General features: G+C 46.4%; 2 protein-coding genes and 1 non-coding gene across 5 annotated transcripts in view; 1 reads left to right on the forward strand and 2 right to left on the reverse strand.

Annotated features, from left to right (window-relative positions):
* Positions 1–11: 11 nt before the first annotated feature.
* Positions 12–6,803, reverse strand: TIPIN (TIMELESS interacting protein). Of its 3 annotated transcripts, none has more exons than XM_053954692.1 (8): positions 6,178–6,803; positions 5,666–5,825; positions 5,163–5,256; positions 4,858–4,933; positions 3,531–3,653; positions 2,918–2,981; positions 837–1,034; positions 12–542 (listed from the first exon to the last, which is right to left on the reverse strand). In XM_053954692.1, the coding sequence occupies exons 2-8, from the start codon at positions 5,796–5,798 to the stop codon at positions 385–387; spliced, it is 846 nt and encodes a 281-aa protein (XP_053810667.1). In that variant the 5' UTR covers positions 5,799–5,825; positions 6,178–6,803; the 3' UTR covers positions 12–384. The 3 variants fall into 3 exon arrangements, with proteins under 3 accessions (XP_053810667.1, XP_053810668.1, XP_053810669.1); XM_053954693.1 differs by having other exon boundaries at positions 12–539; positions 6,178–6,802; XM_053954694.1 differs by having other exon boundaries at positions 6,182–6,267.
* On the reverse strand, positions 1,909–2,041 carry LOC128794965 (small Cajal body-specific RNA 14). The gene has a single exon (XR_008433338.1). It is a non-coding gene; the product is annotated as a small Cajal body-specific RNA 14 (non-coding RNA).
* Positions 6,804–13,353: 6,550 nt separating the features above from the next.
* MAP2K1 (mitogen-activated protein kinase kinase 1) overlaps positions 13,354–21,527 on the forward strand; it is a 34,247-nt gene continuing 26,073 nt past the window's right edge. The window contains exon 1 of the mRNA XM_053954725.1: positions 13,354–13,676. Coding sequence (XP_053810700.1) covers positions 13,597–13,676 — 80 coding nt within the window. The 5' untranslated portion in view covers positions 13,354–13,596. The remainder of the gene's footprint in view (positions 13,677–21,527) is intronic.

The raw sequence follows: 21,527 nt of genomic DNA on the forward strand, positions 1-21,527 counted from the left end.
CAGTACCCCTGTTAAAAGACCTGTTAAAAAATCCCAAATGCACCTTTAATAGCAACTTAATCCATCAACATCCCAGCTCATTCAGTTTAACATAAATGATAAACTATATTCAAAGTAGGTCCAAAAACTCAAACATTTCCTAGAAAACATTTTGGAAGGTGGAAAAGATGGCTCAAGTGCAGCTGAAGAACTTTCTTCTGTCTCCTGGTGTATGGAGCTGCTCCCCTGCAGCTTCCAGGGAAGAGTTCTGTCCTTCAGTGACACCATGGGAAAGACTTCCCTGAAGCTTCTGGAGTGCCAAGAGCCAGCAACATTTCAGTATAATGCCAGTTCTTAAAGCAGAAGGGTCTTTTGGTCAAGAAAGGCATTCACGGTGTGAGGGAGCTACTGCTCCTCCCTGGCACTTTCCAATTCATCATCTCCATCTTCTTCTGTAGGAGCATCCTTGGCTGCAGGAACCTGAGTGTCTTCAGTAAGGTCAGTGGGATCCTGAGCAACTGGGCTGTCAAACTCCTCTTCTGAGTAACTGCTGGGGAGCTCTGCTGAGGAAAAAAAGAAAAACCATGAGCAGACACTGTTGCTGTGTTTAACTGATGTCTCTCCATCACCAGAATCCCAGGCTGTGGCAAAGGCAGCTCAGAGGTAAGAGGCCGAGTTGTATTTTACCAGAGGCAAAGCTGTCACAGCTTGGTACAACCACCGGGGAGTTTAACTCCAGGAAAACCGTTCAAATGTGAGAGGTGCACACTACAGCACCTACTGGGAAAGCCATCAGGCCCATAGCCAGCAGCTCAGGCCCCTGCCCTCCCTGCTCCCACTGGAATGGGGGTCCTCACCCTGGTGCTGGGACTGGCTGAGGCCCTGCAGCCGCGCCTGCCGCCGCTCCAGGGCCAGCTGCCGGTTCTTCTTCATCCGCTCCTGCTGCTCCTCCGTCAGGCTTGTCCCAGGCAGGGCATTCAGCTCTTCTGCACTGCCAGAGTGGGAATGTGCATCTTCGGCAGCTGCATCCAGCCCATTGCTTTCCCCTTCTCCTTCTGGTTAAAAAGGAGGGGTGGCAGGGGGAGAGAGGCAGAATCAGCACTTGAAATCCACAGAGATCCACAACACATCAGTCAAGAGAATATTCTGGAAGCATTTCTGTGTTCTACATTTTGTATTGACAGCTGAAGCTCATTCCATTATTTAATTTTAATGGGAAATTTTCTGCCTAGGCCCACATCCCCAGTATTCAAAGGGCACAAGTGCTCAGAGCTCACACACACAACAGTCAATGCCTGAGTGCAGAGGCACAGCTCTGTGTACTGAGTTAGCAGCAGCAGCTGTGCTTGAAGGCTCAACAGGGACAGGACATCCAGGCAATCCTTAGGGCCAGGTCATTTTCCTCCCAACCCTACTAATAAAACACTGTCCTCTAGAAAGTGGCAGGAGTCCTACAGGAATTCCAACCTTTCAAGGCCAGGCTGTGTGGCACTAATTGAAGGTGTCCCTGCCCATGGCAGGGCATGGAACAGGATGGGTTTTAAGGTCCCTTCCCACCTAAACCAATCCAGGATTCTGTGAATCAGAAGTCTGAACACATACACTGAGTACTCAGTTCTGAATTCAGTGTGCTCTATTAGAGAGATATTTACTCATCTGCCAGCACTGAAACGTGCAAAGTGGAGGCAATTCAGTTAGACAAACTTTACCCACCCAGAGAGCAGCAGAGCACCCAAGGCCTCTGCACCACTTTAAGCCGTGAATAGAAAGGAGAGCTGACAAAAAGGTGGGTTGTTAATACAACAGCCCAGCCTGAGGTTTTGTGTCACACCTGTGAGATGCCTACTCCAGTTGTTCCCCTGAAGGCTGCAGCAGTGCCCTCAGCCCCAGAGCTGAGGAGCAGCTCAGCTCTAGGCACATTCAAAGGCCAGTGTGTGGAACCATCGCACAGAACACTGATCGCTCTGCAGACCCTGTCGGCAGGAACCACTCGTGTTGCTCTCCGTGGCTGCTTCTGGCTGCACTGCAGCTCTCACAGTGCAGCAGCAGTGAAGGCAGCCACGTGTCACCAACTGCCCCAAGGGCACTCCAAAGGCCAGGCCAGCCCAGGCCAGCTCATGAACTCATCCACAACGCCGTTCCCAAGCACTGGCTGGGCTGGAGGCCGAGGTTCACGTGGAGACAAAGGGGACAGTGGGCAGATAATGCCCTCAAGAGAGACTGAAAGTAGAAATGCAAAACCCTGCACTGGTCCTTAGGAATGACAATGAAATTCCCTCATTTCTGCTGCTAAAGTTTCTTACAAACTACCATATGAACTCTACTTCCTCTTTAATTAAAATACTGTTAATGTCTAATTTCTATCTGACTGGAAGAGACTCTTGACTTTATGTCCTCACCAAGTGCTGGGTTTTGATCCTCCTGGCAGAAGGAATTGCCCCAGAGCTGTGTGCCAGCTCTGACAGACACCACATGCCTCCAGCACGAGCAGGCTGGAGGGACACCAGGAGGGACACCACTGCCTGACTGCACTGCAACTCCTCAGAGAATAATCAGCAGGAGCTTGTGATTCCTGCTTTAATAGAATCCAAGAGCTCTCCAGACTGCACTCCTGTGAGAGTGCAACACAAACCTGTGTGCTCAATAATTGCAGTTTTAGGGGTTTTTTTGGAAGAATATTTCTAACAATGCTGGTTAATCCCATTTTCCATTTCCTTTCAGCAGACCATGCAATTTTATTTATTTTTACACAGATATGTTCAAGTACCAGTTCAGTTTTGTCATAAGACCCACAGAAGCCTGGTTTTAAAGCAGAGACCTCTCAACAATTTCTTCTACACTTGAAATGCCTATCATGATCATTCACTTCAGGTCAGTAGGAAGGGAAATAAATAATCTTAAGCACTGAAGTACTGAACAAATAGCAGAGAGAGCATACCTTCATTATGTTTGAAGTCTTCATGTAAAATGGGAAGATCAAGTCTAATCCGCTTCAGGCAGGTCTGCAGGTGGGACATTAAAAGACTGGTGTTTCATCTGTAGCAAGTTTTTATGTTCAACTTTGGGAGGATGGGAAAACCACAGCAATTTTACACTTTATTACTCTGAAAAAATACTCTCACTTCATGTCCATTTGACACACAGACCTTCAATGCTGTGATCATCTTCCCAGTCCTTCATCTATCACCGAGCTGTGTGAAGCTGAATTCTTTATCAGTCTTCTTTTGCAAGTTCAAACATTAAAAATCAACCAAACAAAACCCAAACCCCCAACCAGTTCCAGCTGGTTAACCAACTTGCTGTGGTTAAAGATGGCCTGAAAAAGCTGAAGCCAATTCTCTGGAGGATTATTTCAAATAAAGAAAGGTTGTATCTAAATACAAACATAAATACCAGACAAAGCTCTAAACTGAGAGAAATTTATTTAAATAGCATTATACTTCTCAGCAGTATGCACAACCTAAGTCTTCTTTTGCTGCATAACTGACCCCCTAAACCCACTTCTTGCACTATTCCAAACAGCATGAAGAGGAGCTGGCAGGAATACATACCTGAACTTCCTTTTTGTTTCCCAAAGACTCCACCACGTCAATGAAATCCTCGAACCGCAGTTGTGGGAACAGTCTGTGAGCCCAGTGCTCCATATGCTGGATCAGTGTCTTCAGGTCCTCTGCCTGGAGAAGAAAGGAAAGACAACGCCCAGCTACTAAAGCTGACAGAGAAGGGAGACTGCAGAGGGAAATGGGACAGTAATTCCTGAACACATGGAGCATCTGCAGCTTGCCAGCCTCTGCAAAATGTCAGCAGTACCAATGTGAGGGTAACCTTTCCTTCCTCCTCCCACAATCCAGTGTCAGTGTAATCTCAGGCTGTGAGAACAGCACTGATACAAGTTCAGAGGAGCATCTGCATATCCTCTAACACATCTGCAGGTCCTGAAGCATTGGCCTTAAACAATCAGGCCTGAACTCAAGCTGAAATAAATCCACAGGGGCACAGCTGGCAGGGATCCTGATGTTTAGAATGAAGATACATCAAATTAGGCTGTTCTAGGAAAGGTTTTTGAAGCTTTCAGCACCACAGCCCAGTTCCTTTGTGCTCCAGTGGTAATGAGAACACATAAACCAGAGATGCACAGGCGTCCTTGCCAGTGTGCCAGGAGAATCATGGAATTGTTTGGGTTGAAAAAGTCCTCAGAGATCACAGAGTCCAGCCACTCCCCGAGCACTGCCAAGGCCACCACTAAAACATGTCCCCAAGTGTCACATCTGAACGTCTTTTAAATCCCTCTGGAGATGATGACTCCACAGCACAGGCTGCCAGGGCTGGACAACACTCCTGGTGAGGAAATTTCCCCTAATAACCAGCCTAAACCTCCCTTGGCACAACTTGAGGCTGTTTCCTCTTGTCCTATTGTTTGTTACTTGGGAGAAGAGACTGACCCTCCCCTGTCTACAGCCAACTCTATAATGATATGCAAAGGAAAATAAGCTCTGCATGTTGAAGTGCACCCAAAACAGTAAGAAAGCTTGTGGAGAAAGTCCTGATTTCTCTTTGCTCAAGTGCTATGTCACACTTTTTTTTTAAAAAACCTTGGGATTCAAAACCCTGCTTGTATGGACAATACAAGAGTCACAGATGGGATATTCTGCTTTTAGAGTTGAGGAAAAGAATTTTATGATCAAAAGATGGATTTTGTTAAAGCATTTAATGTTTGTTTTGAAGTTTGCAGCTCCAAACACCATCAGAGCTTGTCAGGCACTGCTGGGAAGCTGGCTAACCAGAGTTCTATCAATGCTCCCCAGATCAGATGGGCAGCACTCTAGCAAATCTGCATTCACCTCCCAGGAAACAAACCCAGAGCTCACCAGCTCTTACCTCGTGCCCTTTGCCCTTGAACTTCACGTTGTCAAACATGTGCCTCAGAGCTGGGAGCCCTCTTTCTGAAATTAACCTGGGAATAGGAAATGGGGGACTTATTTGAAACCCACTTTCTTCTTTCAATTAACAAGTAAAAAAAAAACCAAACAAAGAAAAAACTCTCACATTACTTGAAACAGCCTAAAGCGTGGATTCTTTGTGTTGATTATAAGAACTCAAACCAGTTTTAGAGACACCTTAATCATTCTCCCACAGTCCTACATCAAACTCAGCACACAAAGAAATATTCTGTATAAAGTTACCTTTGGGCATCTAATCTAGGCCTTGGTCTTTTTATTGCCTTCTGTGTGGTCACAGCAGAATCCTTTGTTTGGGACTGCTGGTTTCCATCTGGATCTAGGGAAGAAAAGCATCATTTAAGTATTCAAAGCAATTGCCATCACCCAGGATTGTGTCATGCACATTTTAAGTTTCTACTTGTATTTCTGATGAGTGCATTGAGAGCACATCCAACACTCATCCCTCCTAAAAGCCAAGTCATAAAGAGTAACTACAGATCATTGCAGTATAACTATTTGTAGCAACATTTTGTCAGAAGAGCTTGAGTTTTATAAAGATTCCTTTGTGCACATATTTTCATGGACTCTACAAAAATAAACTTTTCCCACAAGCTGGAAAGCATTGCATGATTAACAATTTAAAATTACAGTTTGTTTTCTGCCTATTTTTATGCACTGAAGTCCCTCACCACTAATTTTGACTGCACAGCATTAAAATGGGATTTTTAGGGGTTCTGGGTGCTCACCTCCATTAACCTGAGCCCATTCTGCATCGTCTCTTCCTGGAGAGGCAGGAGGTGGAAGAGGTGGGAAGGTTTCGTCTTCTGTGTTCTCATAATCAGGAAGATCAAACAAGTTGTTCTCTAAAGGATCCAGCATGGCCACAAAGAAGCCTTTTTCCCCCTCCTGCAGAAAACACCAAAAGCATTTAAAGAGAAGCAGCGAGGCTGCCAGAGAAGCAGATAAACGTCAATTATATACAACATTTACAGCTTTTTCAGGAAAAGACGTGCCAACCAGATCATCATACAAATTAAACAGCAGATACCATACAGAGGATAACACAACCCAGCTTTGCTGAGCCGAATACAATAAGAGTTTGTGATGTCTCAACTCGTCAAAGTTACTTGGGAGTGGCAGGAATTAACCAAAGTAAGTGGATTCCTGACCACAGCGCTTATCCATAGAGCCGCGTGGCACTCATCCCTGACCAAAGCCTTCGGGAGTGGAGTGGCAATTCCCCAAATTTACAGCTCACCCACTTCGAAACGCGGTCTGGAGGATGAGTCCCCTTTTCCGGCTCCTCAAGTGAAGCTGACCCAGAGCCCCCGGCTGGGCTGGGCCGGGCTGAGGCGGTGGCAGCCCGGGCTCCGGGGCTGTTCCTGCGGCGGGGCCGGCTGAGGCGGTGGCAGCCCGGGCTCCGGGGCTGTTTCGGGAGCGGGGCCGGCTGAGGCGGTGGCAGCCCGGGCTCCGGGGCTGTTCCTGCGGCGGGGCCGGCTGAGGCGGTGGCAGCCCGGGCTCCGGGGCTGTTTCGGCAGCGGGGCCGGGCTGAGGCGGTGCCAGCCCGGGCTCCGGGGCTGTTTCGGCAGCGGGGCCGGGCTGAGGCGGTGCCAGCCCGGGCTCCGGGGCTGTTCCTGCGGCGGGGCCGGCTGAGGCGGTGGCAGCCCGGGCTCCGGGGCTGTTCCTGCGGCGGGGCCGGCTGAGGCGGTGGCAGCCCGGGCTCCGGGGCTGTTTCGGGAGCGGGGCCGGCTGAGGCGGTGGCAGCCCGGGCTCCGGGGCTGTTCCTGCGGCGGGGCCGGCTGAGGCGGTGCCAGCCCGGGCTCCGGGGCTGTTCCTGCGGCGGGGCCGGGCTGAGGGGCCGGGGCTGCCCCCGCGCGCGCCGGGTCCCGCGAGAGCCCCGAGTCTCGCGAGCTCCCGAAGGCGGCGACTCGGGGGTTTCGGCGCCAAAACGCAGTGGGCGGGGCGAGGCGGCTGAGGCGACCCCAGGGTTATGGAGTCCGGGCAGTGCTGAGGGTGGGAAAGGACATTACAGATCATCTCATTCTCATTCCAACCCGCCTGCTGTCGGCAGGGACACCTTCCGCTATCCCTGCTTTCTCCAAGCCCTTTTCAGCCTGGCTTTGGACACTCAGGGATGGTACAGCTGCTCTGGGCAACCTGTGCCAGGGCTGCACCACTGTCACAAGGTGGAATTTCATCCTAATATCCCAGAATTTCATCCTAATATCCCAGAATTTCATCCTAATATCCCATCCAAACCTACTGTGTCAGTTTGAAGCCACTGCCCCTTGTCCTGTCTCTCCAGATCGTTGTAAATAGTTCCTCTCCATCCTTCCTGTAAGGTGCCCTCATGAACTGGAAGGGCACAAGTCACCCCAAAGCTCCTCCAGGCTGAACAATCCCAGCTCTCCCAGCATTTCCCCACAGGAGATGTGCTCACCCCCCTTGCTCCTCCTGGTGCCTCCTCTGGACTCTCCCCTTCCTGTGCTGGGCCCCAAGGTGGGGCAGCTCTGCAGGTGGGGTCTCACCTGGGCAGGGCAGAGTGGCAGGATTCCCCCTCACCTGCTGCCCACGCTGTGGGATCAGCCCAGAGGAGACACTTGGCTTTCTGGGCTGCCACTGCACATGGCCAGGGCATGTCCAATGTCTCACGCACCAGCACCTCCAGCTGCCTGTAGGGTCACCTTGTCAGGGAAAACGTGCTGGGGGTTACTGCTTAATTTGAAATATCCAATGTTGCAAAGCTCCACGGTGAGTCACCTCCAGGAATGGGATTTAAAACTGTTGAGCTCCTGTCACTTCATTGAATCACAGAATCCCTGAGGTTGGAAAAGACCTCCAAGGTCACTGAGTCCCAGCTGTGCCCGATCCCCACCTTGTCACCAGCCCAGAGCTCTGAGTGCCACGACCAGGAATTCCTTGGACACCTCCAGGGATGGGCACTCCAAGCCTCCCTGGGCAGCCCTTTCCAAGGCCTGAGCACCCTTTCCATGAAGAAATTCCTGCTGCTGTCCAAGCTGAGCCTCCCCTGGTGCAGCTTAAGACGATGTCCTCCTCCTGTCCCTGTTCCCTGTTCCCAGCCCGACCCCCCCGGCTGTCCCCTCCTGTCAGGAGCTGTGCAGAGCCACAAGGTCCCTCCTGAGCCTCCTTTTCTCCAGGCTGAGCCCCTTCCCAGCTCCGTTCCCCTCCCTGGTGTCTTGGTTTGAAAAGACAGGTGTCTGCTAAGGAAGGCAGAAGCCTCTCTTGAAATTATAATTTTGAAATTAAGGAGCTCCCTGGCAAAGATATGGGAGTAGGAATAACAGTTCTTTATTAGGAAAAATAAAAATAAAAATGCAGTAATACAAAACAACCCTGCCAGAGTGAGAGCAGGCCCTGGCAGGCTGTGGGTCAGGCTGGTGGCAGCAGTGCCATTCCATGGGGGCTCAGCCCTCCTGCAGTGCCAGCTGTGCTTCTGCTGGAGGAGGATCCTGGACAAGGCTGGAGTTTTCCTCTGGAGCTCCAGGGCTGGTGTGGATGGGCCTGGGCTTCCTCTGGGGATGCAGTGGGGCAGAAAGCTGCTCCTCTGGGAATGCAGTGGGGCAGAAAGCTGCTCCTCTGGGAATGCAGTGGGGCAGAAAGCTGCTCCTCTGGGAGAGCAGTGGGCAAAGGCTGCTGTGGTGTCCCAAAATCTCAGATTGTATCCAGGTAGGAATGCTTGGCTCCTCCCCTGGGCGGAGCATCTCCCCATGGGATGATGGAATTTTCTCAGCCATGCAGGGACACTCACTGGCCATGAACAGAAGATAATTAATAATTAATGGCCCATGAACAGAAGATAATTAATAATTAATGGCCCATGAATAGATGTTTTCTGGAGGGAGGATTGGTTGTGGAAGAGATAAAGAAAACTGCCCAGTGATCAGAAGAGAATTCACCTCTGATGGATGGCAAGAGAACACACAGGCACGGCTTGCACTTCCAGCCTAAGGCCCCTGCACACACTCAGTGTCCTTGAGCTGAGGGGTCGGGCACAGCACTCAGCAGCTGCTCCCCAGTGCCCAGCACGGGCACAACCAGTGCCCTGCTCCCGTGGCCACACTGCTCCCAGTGCAGCTCAGGGGTTCTCACCCTGGCTCAGACCAGGACCAGGAGAGCGAACCATCCTGAGATCTTCTCCAGACAAACCCCTGTGGGAATTTACAGCTCAACAGTTTGCAGTTGTCCAGGCTGGAACAAATATGCTGAGCCCTCAGAGGTTTGGCAGCTGTGCACATAAAATGCCGTGTAAGGATCTGGGCTGCAGCGACACCAGGAGAGGCTCCAGGCTCCCGTCTCCAAAGCAGTTGGAGCTGTAAATTGTTCTCCTATTTTTACAGCTCAGGCCACAGAAGCGTATCTGACTTAAATTATGGTCTCTTTGTTTAAACAAAACTATATAAATTACTGTAAAATATTAATCCATTAAAGGAATTGGTTTTCCCTTACTTCTCTATAAATTCAAATTTGACATAGTGTTTCTGGTAATTTAATGTATTCCTTCTAGTACGACAAAATCAATTGCAGTTACTTTCTGGTTAAAATTATTTTAACAGTTAATGTTTAAAACGTGTATTCCCAATTGCTGCAGCATCTTTTATAATCAAGAATATATTAAATATAAGGAGAACATACTAATGGATTTTTTAGCACTGAATCAATTGATCTTACCTTTTTAGATATGGCCAATTTCTTCAATCGATTGAGGCAGTTGAAGTATGAAAATTAACACAGAGATTTAATTATAATCATAGATCAAGTGCTGCTAATTTCCAGCACAAAATATTGTCACTGCCATATAAAATTACTGAAAATCAAATATCTACATGATGAGCTCTTTGCATTGAGAATAATAGTCACTCTTTGTACTGAAAAATCCTTACCAACAAAACAAAACAAAAAAAAAAGCAGATCACTTACAATCTCTGCAGAAGACACTGGGTTATAAAACCCACCATATTTATGCAACTTTGATTAATCAATATTTTTGAAGAGTGTTTAATTAGAAACTGGACTTGATGACCTAGTTGGTTCTTTCCAGTCCTATGTTCCTAATTAAATAAAAAGCAAATGCTGGCAGGCATTGATTATTGGTTTTTCCTCAGGAAATGAATAACCAGCCACATGCTGCTAAAATAATAAGTCAGGAAAAAACAAACAAAAAACCCCCCGCAGGTTGCCTCCATTCTAGAAAACACTTCTGGTTTCTAGCTTAGGTGAAAAGGAAATATTACTGCTTGTTTCTGTTTGATTACTGTAATTTCATTAGAAAAACTGCAGAAAATTAGCACCCTATTTTATATTTCAGTCTCATTTCCTGCTTTGTTACACGTAATATACAGCAAAGCAAATCTGTCAAATGGATAATTGCCTTCTTCCATGCTTGAAGGGGTTTATTCCTAAGGGAGCACAATTTACTCGGCAAAAAAAACTTCAAATATTGTGTTGGCAAAGCTGTTCATGCCACAAACCCTCAGCACAACTGCTCCCATTGTATCTGTATTAATGGGAAGTCACATGTTAAGGATTAAGCAAATTTCAGTTATTTGTGCTTTATACTTATTTACATTTATACCTTGCTGATCTAATCTAAATTTGATATTATGCAGCCACCTTAAATGTTAATTTCTAAGCTTTTAGTATATCAGAAAGCATTCAAATTGTGCTGTGATCCACAGTGCTCTTTTAAATCTGTGTTTCTTGAGGAAAATAAGGTGCAAGGCAGGTTGTGATCTCTGTCAGTCTCTCTGTCAGCTCCCTTCAAATAATTTTTGATCTTGGCCAATTTTATTCAAATTCGGACCAGACTTCTTAAATTCCGTTGCTTTATGGGACTAATTATTTCCCTAACTTGCTTTGCTAACCACTAAATAGATTAAGAAGTATTAAATCGTGCAATTAGAAGTTTGTGTGCACATTTTGGCAGTAAAATAAACAGCTCTATGTGGCAATCGAGTTTGAAAAGTTGGCTTAATTTAGATGCAACTGATCTATATAGTAATTGTGGTTTTCTTTTCATGCAAGAAATTAGGCAAAATTTTGGTTTCTATAAGGGGAAAAAAGTGATAATGAAGACAAGCTTCTTTGTTCCACTTCTATTTTCACAGACAAATTGTTTCTATTTTTCCAAGCAGTGGTGAAATCAATAAATCAGAAGCTCAGAAGCCTCTCACTGAAATGACAGTGCCTTCTCCTTTTTCTTCATCTTTTCCTCTGTGATTCACCTCCAGAAACACCTGTTTGTACAGCAAAACACAGTTCCTTCCACGGAGAATATTCAAATTTCCAAAATATGGCTTCTATTTTGGCTGGGGAAATGCACTTAATTTTTAGTAACTAATGCCCTGAAGTTAAATCTATTTGTTTTACAGACAACAGTACAGAAATTATTTCTGCAGTGGCATCAATCCATATTCTCGTGAATATATTTCTAGATACAGTGAATCCAAGATTTTTTTTTTTTTTGGTTTTGTGCTTAGGTCAAAGGGGTTTTTAAAGAGATTGATGAAATCAGTAATTTCACAGTCCAGTGTTCTCAGTGCAAGGATAAAGCGCTCCAGAGGAGGGAGCTGTCCCTTAATATCAGGAATTGGATGGAGGGAGTATGTCTTTAATGGCAAACCTGTGAAAAAAAAAAAAATTAATTTTTAAATTTTTATTTTAGAAATGGATGACAGGAACTATTCAGCATTTTTGCATTATATATGAGGAACTTTGTTCATCATTTCAGTTTCTGTAAAAACATTAATGATTACTTTAATTAAAATATAATTGTACTTTTACAAACCACAAAAATTTAAATCATACAGAATTCAGGCTGGTTCTTTATCCAAAGTATTCACAATAGAAATTTTGTTATGGAATTAACTCTGCACTTCTTCTGGTGTCTGAATCAACTCACTGGAGTATAAAACCTGTCCACTGCTGGAAAGATGTTATTCATTCAGGTGGGGTATTCACATGTCTTGTATATGAAAAGGACCATTAGGAAAATCAGGAAAAAAATCAGGAAAAAAATGGAACTGCCAAAGAAACTGGTCTTTCACTCTTTTACCAGTACCAAGGCACTACCTCCACCTCAGTGCTGAGTTCCTCGGTGCTGCTTCACTTCTTGGCTCACGTGTGTCTGTGAGAGGTTTCATTTATCACTTAAGCAAAATCATGAGTAACTGCAGAGTGTTTTCTGCTTCATGTGTCGCGTTTGTTGACAGATGGAGCGCTGTGTGGTACAGAAATGTACAGCAGCAACAGAAAGAATTTGTCAGCTGTGTCAGAAATCAGAAGGAATCTGTAAGCCCTTCTCACTGTGTAACTCCTACAGGCCTTAAAAGAGTTTTCAGCTGACTTCTGCTGGATTCAGACAATGAGAAATTAATCTTATAAAGCAACTCAAACTTCAGCAAAGTTCTTTACAGATCTCAGCAGTAGATGCAGGAGCTCAGTGTCATTGTTCACGGAAGTCAAATGCATGGAACTCCTTTTATCTCCTGAATCTTATCATACGATTAGTGTATGTGTCACAGTTAACTGCACACGTGTGTCCAGATTGGCTTTGCTGTCCAAACAGGATATGGGTGCTTCAAAATTCCACACCTTGCCCTGAACCCCCTGCAAGACCCTCAGCGAAACAACAGAAGCTTTACATTTCAGCTCTCCCTCGTGGAGAGAGAACTGCTATGGACGAACACGTTCCACTGACCATAGCAAGGACATACGTATTGCTCTCAAAGCAACTTTGCTAGCCCAGATGGCCCCACTGGGGACAGACACGCAGCTGTCCTGCCCGGGGGTGACGTGGCCCGCTGGCCCGTGGCTGGTGGCAGCCCCCCGCGTCCTGGGCCGCCTGAGCCGCGCTGTCCCAGGTCCAGCCGCTGTCACAGGACGCCTCTGTGCCGCCTCTGCCTGGCTTCTGCTCCGGGATCCCTCTGCTCCCGCTGCTTCTAATACTGCAGCTCGCGCGTCCTTTAGTATTAAGTGGCAGACTCTTAAAAAAAAAAAAAAAACCAAAAAAAAACCCAGTTCTTCATCGATTTGTGGAAGCAAGTGGATGTTAAAGCAAAAAGCTCTGTTTAAGTCATCGTAGAGCAGGTTGGGTTGGAAGGGACCTTAAAGCCCATCCGGTGCCACCCCCTGCCATGCGCAGGGACACCTTCCACTGTGCTCTAAGCCCTGTCCAGCCTGGCCTGGGACACTTCCAAGGGAAGGGGCAGCCGCGGCTTCCCTGTGCAGCCCGTGCCACGGCCTGCCCGCCCTGCCGGGGCAGGACGATCGCCGCCGTGGCCGGGCCGGCCGCGGGCAGGAGCGCTCTGAGGGCAGCGCTTCCCGCGGCCTCGCTCCCCCGCCGCGCGCGTGCGCGCGCTCCCCCCCTCCCTCCCCCCCGCCGCCCCACGCGCATGCGCGCGGCGGGTGCGGGCGGCGCGCGCCGGCGCGGTCCCGGCCGGGCACATCCCGATCCCGGGCAGTGCCCGCCGGAGCTCGGAGCGCTCGGAGCGGGGTCCGGCAGCCGCACGGCCACCTGCCCGCAGCCCGCGGGGGCACCGCCGCACAGGGCAGCTCCCCGCCCGCTTTGCCGCCGCCGCCGCAGGAAGTCCCTCGGACCTGTCCGAAGTGGGGCCGCGGCCGCTCCGTCCGCTCCCCTGCGCGCCGTGTGCGGGCGAAGATGCCGAAGAAGAAGCCCGGGCCGATCCAGCTGAACCCCGCTCCGGATGGATCCGCCGTGAACGGGACCAGCTCTGCGGAGTGAGTGCTGCCGGGGCGCGGTGCGGGCCGGCCGGGGCCGGGCGCTGTCCGCGGGGTGCGGTGCTCCCGAGCCCGCCCTGCCCCGCACGCCCCGGCCCGGCTGCCGCGGGCGGGACTCCCGGGTAGCCCAGGGCGGGGGATGCTCGCAGTGCCCTCCGCGGAGTAAGGGGATGCTGCCTTCGGCAGTAAACAAACTTCTGCCACACAGGCGATGGGAGAAAAACCTGCTGAAAAAAAATAGGGGGAAACTCGTATAACTCCTTTCTCCTAGCCCGTAATGGTGTCTGTTGGGTTCTTGGCTTATATAATTATCTAGTAATGCCAAATTACACGTTTCCGATGGTATGGTTCATAAAAGTGTGTGTGGAAGAATTTATACTGGAGCCCGCAGATTTGTAGAAAAGGTGTTTTGTTTTCCTCGTCCTTGGCTTTAACCCAAGCAGTGGTTGGTTAGTTTGAGCAGATCTGTTTGTCACTAATTGACATGTTGTGCTGGGTACGGCAGGGAGCGTGTGTGGAGAAACAGCTTCGGAGCTCCTCTGTGGGCAACACAAACATGACACTGAAAATGTGGGAAGGGCTGAGCTGACCACGGGGACCCTGCTGGGGGAAAAAATACTGAATATTGGATGGTTGCATGGTTGCTGGTGAAGCCTCTGTTGCACGTTTCTCACGGATGTGGGTGGGCAGGGTGGCCTCGGTCAGGCAGACACAACACCGGCACCGCGGAGTGATGAAATGTTACAGCAGGTTTTCATTTGAGGTTCACGGGTCAATGTTCGCGCCTTGATTTTTTTGACAGTGCTGTCGGGCTAGCCCTTCAGTGAGCCCTGAGACAAAGGTGTGTCTTGGAGGAGCAGATTCCTGCCCCTGTATGGTCAGTTCGGTCCTCTCCGGGAGATGTAAACTGAGCTGCGATGTGCTGCTCTACCGCGGTGACACAGAGGATGTGAGGCAGCCTTGCAGTGACATGTGCGACTCCTGGGCTTTAAAGTGCTCTGTGTTCATCAGTGCCATGTTTTCACACAGGCTCAGATCTCCTTTAACCACCCAAACACCTAAAAAAAAAAAAAAAGAAAAAATCAAACAACCAAAACCAAATCGACCGCAAAAGAAATGTAACCCCGAAACCAAGCAAATACCTCCTGAAAAATAAAAAATTCACCATCTAGCAGCTCCAGCTGTGACATTTCTAGCAAACTCTTTTGATGATTAACTGAGTGATGAGCTGTTTAAAAACTGTTCTTTGGCAGGAGTTACTGATTGTATCTAAGCTTTATGATCTAAATATTACAGAGCTTTTGTTCAGGATTGACAGGGGGAAAAATACAGTGGTTTTATATTTGCTTGGGTAACACTTTCCAATCGATTTTCTCAAGGCAATTGGGAATATGTTGATTTAGTCTTCAGGGATCTCTGTGCATTTAGCCTTGTTCTACAGAATAAATCTGATACACCAATCACTTGCTGCTTGTAGTACCTGATGTAAATCACCTCGCTCCCAATATACTCAATATTGTATCTCTTCCCGCAAGAAGTGTCATTAATTTTAAATTGCTTTTACATGTATGGTACTCATTTACTTGTTGGAAGCCTTTGGAGACTCCTGGTAGTGCTGGGTCTTTTCTGCACTGATGAACTGCCTTGCTTCATTTTCTGCTCCGTGTGTTGATTTGGCTGGGGTTTGTGTGTGTGTGTCCCCCAGACTTCTGATTTGTGTCACACACAGGACCTTGTACCCAGCTTTTGCCAGGCTTAGAGGTGTCCAGTATTTTTAAAAGAAGTAGCTTAGTGAAAGTAAATTCAGCAACCGGTTGTCCTATATACAGCCAGGATTAATTAATCATGGAAATATCCCCTCATCCTTCTAATTTAAGCCCTCATTGTGAAAGATTTCAAATAGCAGAGACCAGTTGCATCAGAATTTAAAAATGTTTTTGGAATTGAGTTGAAAACAGTTTTGTTTTTCATTTCCTTAATCTATAAGGTTGTTTATTTTCCTCCCCGAGCCTGCTCCGGGTTTTTCCCCCCTTTGGTCACTGCCTGAATTCCTCAGTCAGGTGTTTGTGAGGCTGTCGTGCATCCCTGCACTGCCATATTAACACTTGCTAAAGCCCCGAGCCTGCAGTCCAGGAATTTTGGCTATGTGAGGCTCTGGTTACTCGTTACATACACAAACCTGTCCCTCTCCAAACACCTCCTCAGACACGGCAAAGCGCCGTGGGAGCTCCGGGGACTTGGCAAGGCAAAAAGGAAGATTCCGGGCGAGGTGATGAAATTCCTGTCTGTGAGTGCACCAAGGAGCCCAACATCCAGAGGGAAGGAAGTTATTTAGGCCCAGAGGAGATTTTGGCACCAGCCCAAACGGATGTGCAGGGCCTGGGGAGTGCTGGAATTCCGAGACTTTCTCGCTGTCACAGGGGGAAGGTTCTGTAACTCATTAATGCTGTTAGGAATGAGCACTTCTGACACCGTGACTTCCTGGCAGAAAGGAAGAGGAAAGGGAGGAAATGAAAGAAGGGGCTGGATGATTCAGGGTGTCCTGCTTTGCATTTGTGTCCTGTCCTCTGTCTTCATCCTTATTTGGTGATGGGAGCTCATTGACTGGAGCAAGGGAAAGCTTATTATAGCACGTGCTGTGGGGCTTTAGGAGCGTGCAGGAGGCCTGGGTCTCATGTGCGTGGCTCTTTTCTCCTTTTTCCTTTCTTTTCTTCTTTTTTATCCCTTTTTTTTCCTGGCAAGGTAGTATAAAGGGGAGTTAGTGCACTTGCAATTTAAATACGTGTATCCCAAATACTTAAATGAAAATTTCACAATGTTTCTCTCCGACAGCAGATTTTGTCACTTGTAGCTATTACTTAACCCCAACATCCTGTACCAATAATTTTTCTCGAGGGCCTTCCCAATCCCTGGCTCTGCCCAGTTGGACAATTGAGACAACTTCAGGAAAGGTTTTCCTGTGCCCTGAGCTTCACTTCTGCTTTTCCCGCGGAGCCGCGGTTGCACGGCGAGGGCTGAACCTTTCTGCTGCTCTGAGCTGCCTCAGCTCCTCAGGCTCAAACCAAGATGACACTGGCCAGCTGCAGATTTAATTTCATTCCTTGGAGCTGCACACATATAATTGTGCAAAGCTTCTGCAGAGAAAGGAAAAAAAAAAAAAAAACCCAGCCGAGCAAACCTGAATGAAAATTAATTGAAGGAAAACTGTTCTGGCTGAATGTTTAGTGTCTTAATAGACAAAAGAAACAAGAACAAGTCTCCAATTTATGGATTTATGTTCCTTTCAAATGTTTAACCCCCTGTTGCTTTGAATATCTGACAGTTTTCAACCAATTTTTGTTTCTCTAAAGCCAACCCAGCCTCAGAACGTGAAGTAGGAAAAAAAGCAGGTTTTGAGATAATGCCACTTGGCGTATTAGAATAACTTTTGTGTTCATATGAAAAGAAAGGTGCATCATGAAGTTCTTTAACTGCATCTTTGAAATAAAAAAAGTCAGAGAGAAGGGTCAAACTAACTGCTCTGAAACCTGACTTTTTACTTTGTCTCAATAAATCCAAAAAAATTTCCCAGCTCTGGTGTTGAAATATAAACCTTCCAAAAGTGCCTGGGATTTGATTAAATACAAAAATGAAAACAATTCTTCCTAAAAACTGAGTGCCACTGACTTTTATGTATTTTATGAGCTTTGATATGATGGGATTGAAGTGTACTTTTTTTCCAAAATACAATTCTTCTCAAAATATGTGTGTGTGTATGTGCTTTAGCAACAGCTGGTGTCTCCCAAATCAAGCCTGAGCTGTGACCTCTGCAAATCTCAGTTGTGAAGTATCAGCTACAATAGGAGGTTTGTGTTTAATTAGATAAAAATGAGAACAAAAAAAAAAAGTAGACAACAGAATTTGCATCTTCTCTGGTGTGCTGAAAAGAAATGGGCCCTTGAGAGAGATTTAAGATGCTGTCCATAGGTCTTTACCACCTTAGGAACTGTATTTCTTTTTAAAAAAGAAAGAAAATCCAAAGCAAACTGTGAGTAGAACCAAGTCATCAGGCACAATGTGTTTTTTCAGGGTTTTCTCTTTTTAAAGTGTTAATTATAGCAAATCTGTGCCTTAGAATTGTTCAAGCCAGAGAGTAGTTTTGTAAGAATGGGTGACTGCAAATTCCAGTCATAGCTTGAAAATTAATTAATCAGCCTTTTCTTATTGTTGCTGTTTATTCTGGTTAAATTGCATTTTAGGAAGTCCCTGAATGGCTGCTGCAAGTCCCTGTGTTTGCTTGGCAAAGAAAGGTTTGGGGATTGTGCAGAAATGGTTTTGCACTTCAATATATATTACAATTTGCAGAGTAAACAATTGCTTACTTATTATGCTTCCTGCAATTTTCATGTTTTTCAGTGTCGTTCTCAAGGGAGCTTCAGTTTGGGTTTTTGAGGAGTCGAAGGGCAGGTTGTGTCCCATCAGAGGGATGGGGTTGTGAGGTTTTGGCTTTGGGTTTTTGGGCTTTAAATTTCCATTGTGGGCTCTTTCCCAGTGGATCCTGTTCCAAGAGGATTTGTCTTCCATGGAATAGATTTTTTAATCAGTTTTCTTGGATATGAGATTAGATAAAAGGAAAGGAAGATTTTCACAGAGTTGTTCACTTTAATGCTTGCAGGGTCATTTCTGCCTTGCTTCGTGGGGGGATTTGTTTTTTGGGTTTTTTCCCCCCTTGGGAATTCCTTGGACTTCAGGGGAGCTTTTTTGCCTGTGTGCAGTGTTCTGGAAGATTAGACCCTGGAATTTTATCACTGATTCAGTTGGATTGCAGTTGCATTCAATATTTACTGCAAGCTTGTAAATATTAAAAAAAAAAAAAAAGAAACTTTTTTTTAATCCCCTACTAATGAAGGATTAATCAGGCTTCCAAATACATGTGATACGAGAGAATGCATTTTAAATTAAAATATACTCATGCACAGCTTTCCCTTTTAACGTGCTTGAGCCTGGCATAGTCCTGCACTGAATTAGAAATACCATTTTAATGTTACTTAAGTACACTAATAGAACATGTCATCTGTTCTAATAAAATAATGAAAAGTCAGAGCCTGCAGCACCTCACGGACTTGTGCTGAAAAAAAATTATGACTAAGTGTGCACCAGTAGCAGAGAAATTAATGAATTGAGGGGCACACTGACCTGTGCAGCTCTTCCTGGCTGTAGGCAGCTTTTTTGTTGACAATCATGGATGTAGGAAGGATTTTAAGATGTTTAATACTGTCTTGTTGTGTTCTGACAGTCAGATTTAAGCGTAGCGATGGTCGTGGAGGAATACTTTAGTTTGTGTGAGCTTAAAAAGCTTCACTTGGTTTAGGGGAGTTAAAAACTGGGTGTAAAAATAAACGTTGCTGAGGAAATGTGAGGAGGATAAGTGGGGAGGGAAGTGCAGCTGTGCTCGTGGATCCAGCTGCTTTTCTTGTCCTTACAGGGAGGCTGCAGACGGGCACAGAGGTGAGATTTCACAACAGAGCTTGTGCAAGATCCTGCTCCTTCTGCACAGCCTCTCCTGGCTGAGAACTCCGAGGAGCCCCGAGGAGTTCTCAGAGCTCTGTCCACCAGCACTGGGGTAGCCAGAGGGTCAGCTTAGCCAGGGAAATAATCCCACTGAAAATGGGATTGAATTTGTGAACGGGTTACTTGGGAATGAGAGCCTTGGGGCAGAATGAGACCATCCCCTCCTGCCTTGGCAGGGCACAGGGATATGCTGGGATTCAGGAATTACAGCAGTTCCTGAGTAGCACAGATTTTAATGGAGTAGGCTCAGGTCTCTGTCTCCAGAGGAGCAAACCTCCTGCCAGACCTTCCAGTGTTACCTCACAGCAAGAAAACGGGATTGAGAGGGTCTGGGTAAAGCCAACGTGTAGCTGAATTATTTATTGGTATAACAAGAGTGCTGCTGTTGTTAACCTGGGAAAAGGGGTTTTGAGTTAGCAGTAACTTAAAAAAAACCCAACCATGAAAATTGTGGGGAATTTACATGAGGCAGGAAATCCGCCAGCCAGTTTCTAGAGTGAATTTTTCACTGTATACAGGAGAAACATTCTGAAATGAGCTGAGGAAGGAATTTTCTGTGAGGTCTGATAAACCTTTCCATCTCACCTTTAGGTAGTTTGTTCCCTTTCAATTACTGAACTCTAAATTTTCCAGTAAAAAAGCTCCTCCCCCTTTTTGCCCGTGTTACCTTTTTTACGGCTGCATTTGTTCTCCCACCATTGCCCTGGGGGTTGCCTGGGCTGTGGAAAGTGTGCAAATTCCACTGCCAAAACACAAGAATGTCTCTTGGTGGAAGAAATGTTAGCTGGCAAAACTGAATTTTTGGGGAATCGTGTTCTCTCTTCCCAAGACTTCTTAATTTTGTTAATTTTTGGTTTTTTTTTTGGTTTTTTTTTTTTTTGTTTGTTTTGGGTTTGTGGTGTTTTTTTGTTTGTTTGTTTGTTTTTTTAGTTTTTTTGGGTATTTTTTTTGAAGCAGTGGAAGCAGTGAATTTCTTTTTCTAATCACTTTTGTCCCTAGAAATTAGTAATCAGATGGTTTCTGCTTTGATACGTGCCCAGTATTACTCAGAGAAAATTGTGGTTGCACTTTGGAACGGAAGTGCAAGGGGACAACTGGGAAAGGCTCCTTCAGTGCTCAGCATCTCTTGGCAAACGCCTGTGGAGGAACCTTTGTCTTCCTGAGTCCTGCCTGGGCAGGAGGAAGGTGGATTCCAGCAGAACTCCTCCCTGCTGACACCTCAGGATGGGATTTCCACCTGGATCCAGCCTCATCCATCAAGTGGAGTCCATAACAGGGGATACAAAAAAAGCAGATTATTTTCCTTTGCATCCTGAGCACCAGGATGGAGACATTCCAACAGTGTGGGATTCTTTGGATGAACAAGAATCTTCTTAAAAACCTCCTTATGGGTTTTTATGACAAACCCTTGAAACTTCCTGGCAGCTCTTCCCCCTTTCTTGCAGGGTTTTGTCCAACTCAGCATTGTTCTGTGCTTTTCCAGAACTTTTTTTTTTTTTTCAGTGTGGTGGGAAGATGAGTCAGCAGATTGCAGAACACATTCTTTTGGGAAAAAAATGTTCTCTTTGGATATAGATATGTGAATATTTCTGCATGTATGGGTACACTCCATTCATATATCAGGTAAAAGTTATTAATTTCTTGCTAAATGGCCGTGCTGACAAATGTTCAGCGTTATGCAATCCATTTGAAATACAGGCAAACCTTCCATGCCTGGCTTTCTCAGAATCCCAGTTATGGGGTTTTTGGTCTGTTTTCAGACAGTTTCTGGCAGTTTCTTTTCCTGGTCCCTGGGGTGGGTGCTGTGGCTCTGCCTGGAGTTTGTCCTGCTCTGCTCCAGGCTCAGCCCTTGCACGGAGGAGTCTCAGTTCTAATCCTGGCCTGTTCAGGGGCCTTGTAAATTGATCCTGTAACTTCATCTTTTTTATTATTGTAGTGTCCCTCAAAGGCTGTGGAGCTGCCACATGGGAGAGTTGGGAAGATACTGTTACTGTGACTATTGCACGTGTTCATCCTTTGGTTTTGTCATTATATTCAACTCCTAATTCAGAGACATAAAACAGTGGAAGTGCAGGCCTTGGGTGAACAATTGTTGATGATCAGAATTTATAATTCTGTCTATCCTGTGTTGTGATTTAAATATCCAATCAATAAGTTCATTTTTCTGTCCACAAGGAAGTTTTAATTGCCCTGTGGTTCCTTTATCCTGATAATGTGTAGTGTTGGCTGGGAAAATGCATAGTGCACAGACATGAAAGGGAGATGGAGAGCTTGGATTTGTGAAGGTCTGGCTGTAGAATT

Source organism: Vidua chalybeata, chromosome 13 (assembly GCF_026979565.1).
Source record: "Vidua chalybeata isolate OUT-0048 chromosome 13, bVidCha1 merged haplotype, whole genome shotgun sequence".
NCBI lineage: Eukaryota > Metazoa > Chordata > Aves > Passeriformes > Viduidae > Vidua > Vidua chalybeata.

Excerpts from the sequence above, each read along its gene's own strand:
- TIPIN (XM_053954692.1), bottom strand. The coding sequence starts at position 5,798 with ATGCTGGATCCTTTAGAGAACAACTTGTTTGATCTTCCTGATTATGAG. Across the intron at positions 5,257-5,665 it reads ATGGGCTCAGGTTAATGGAG|ATCCAGATGGAAACCAGCAG; the intron begins GTGAGCACCCAG and ends TTTCTTCCCTAG. Across the intron at positions 543-836 it reads CAGCCAGTCCCAGCACCAGG|CAGAGCTCCCCAGCAGTTAC; the intron begins GTGAGGACCCCC and ends TTTTTTCCTCAG.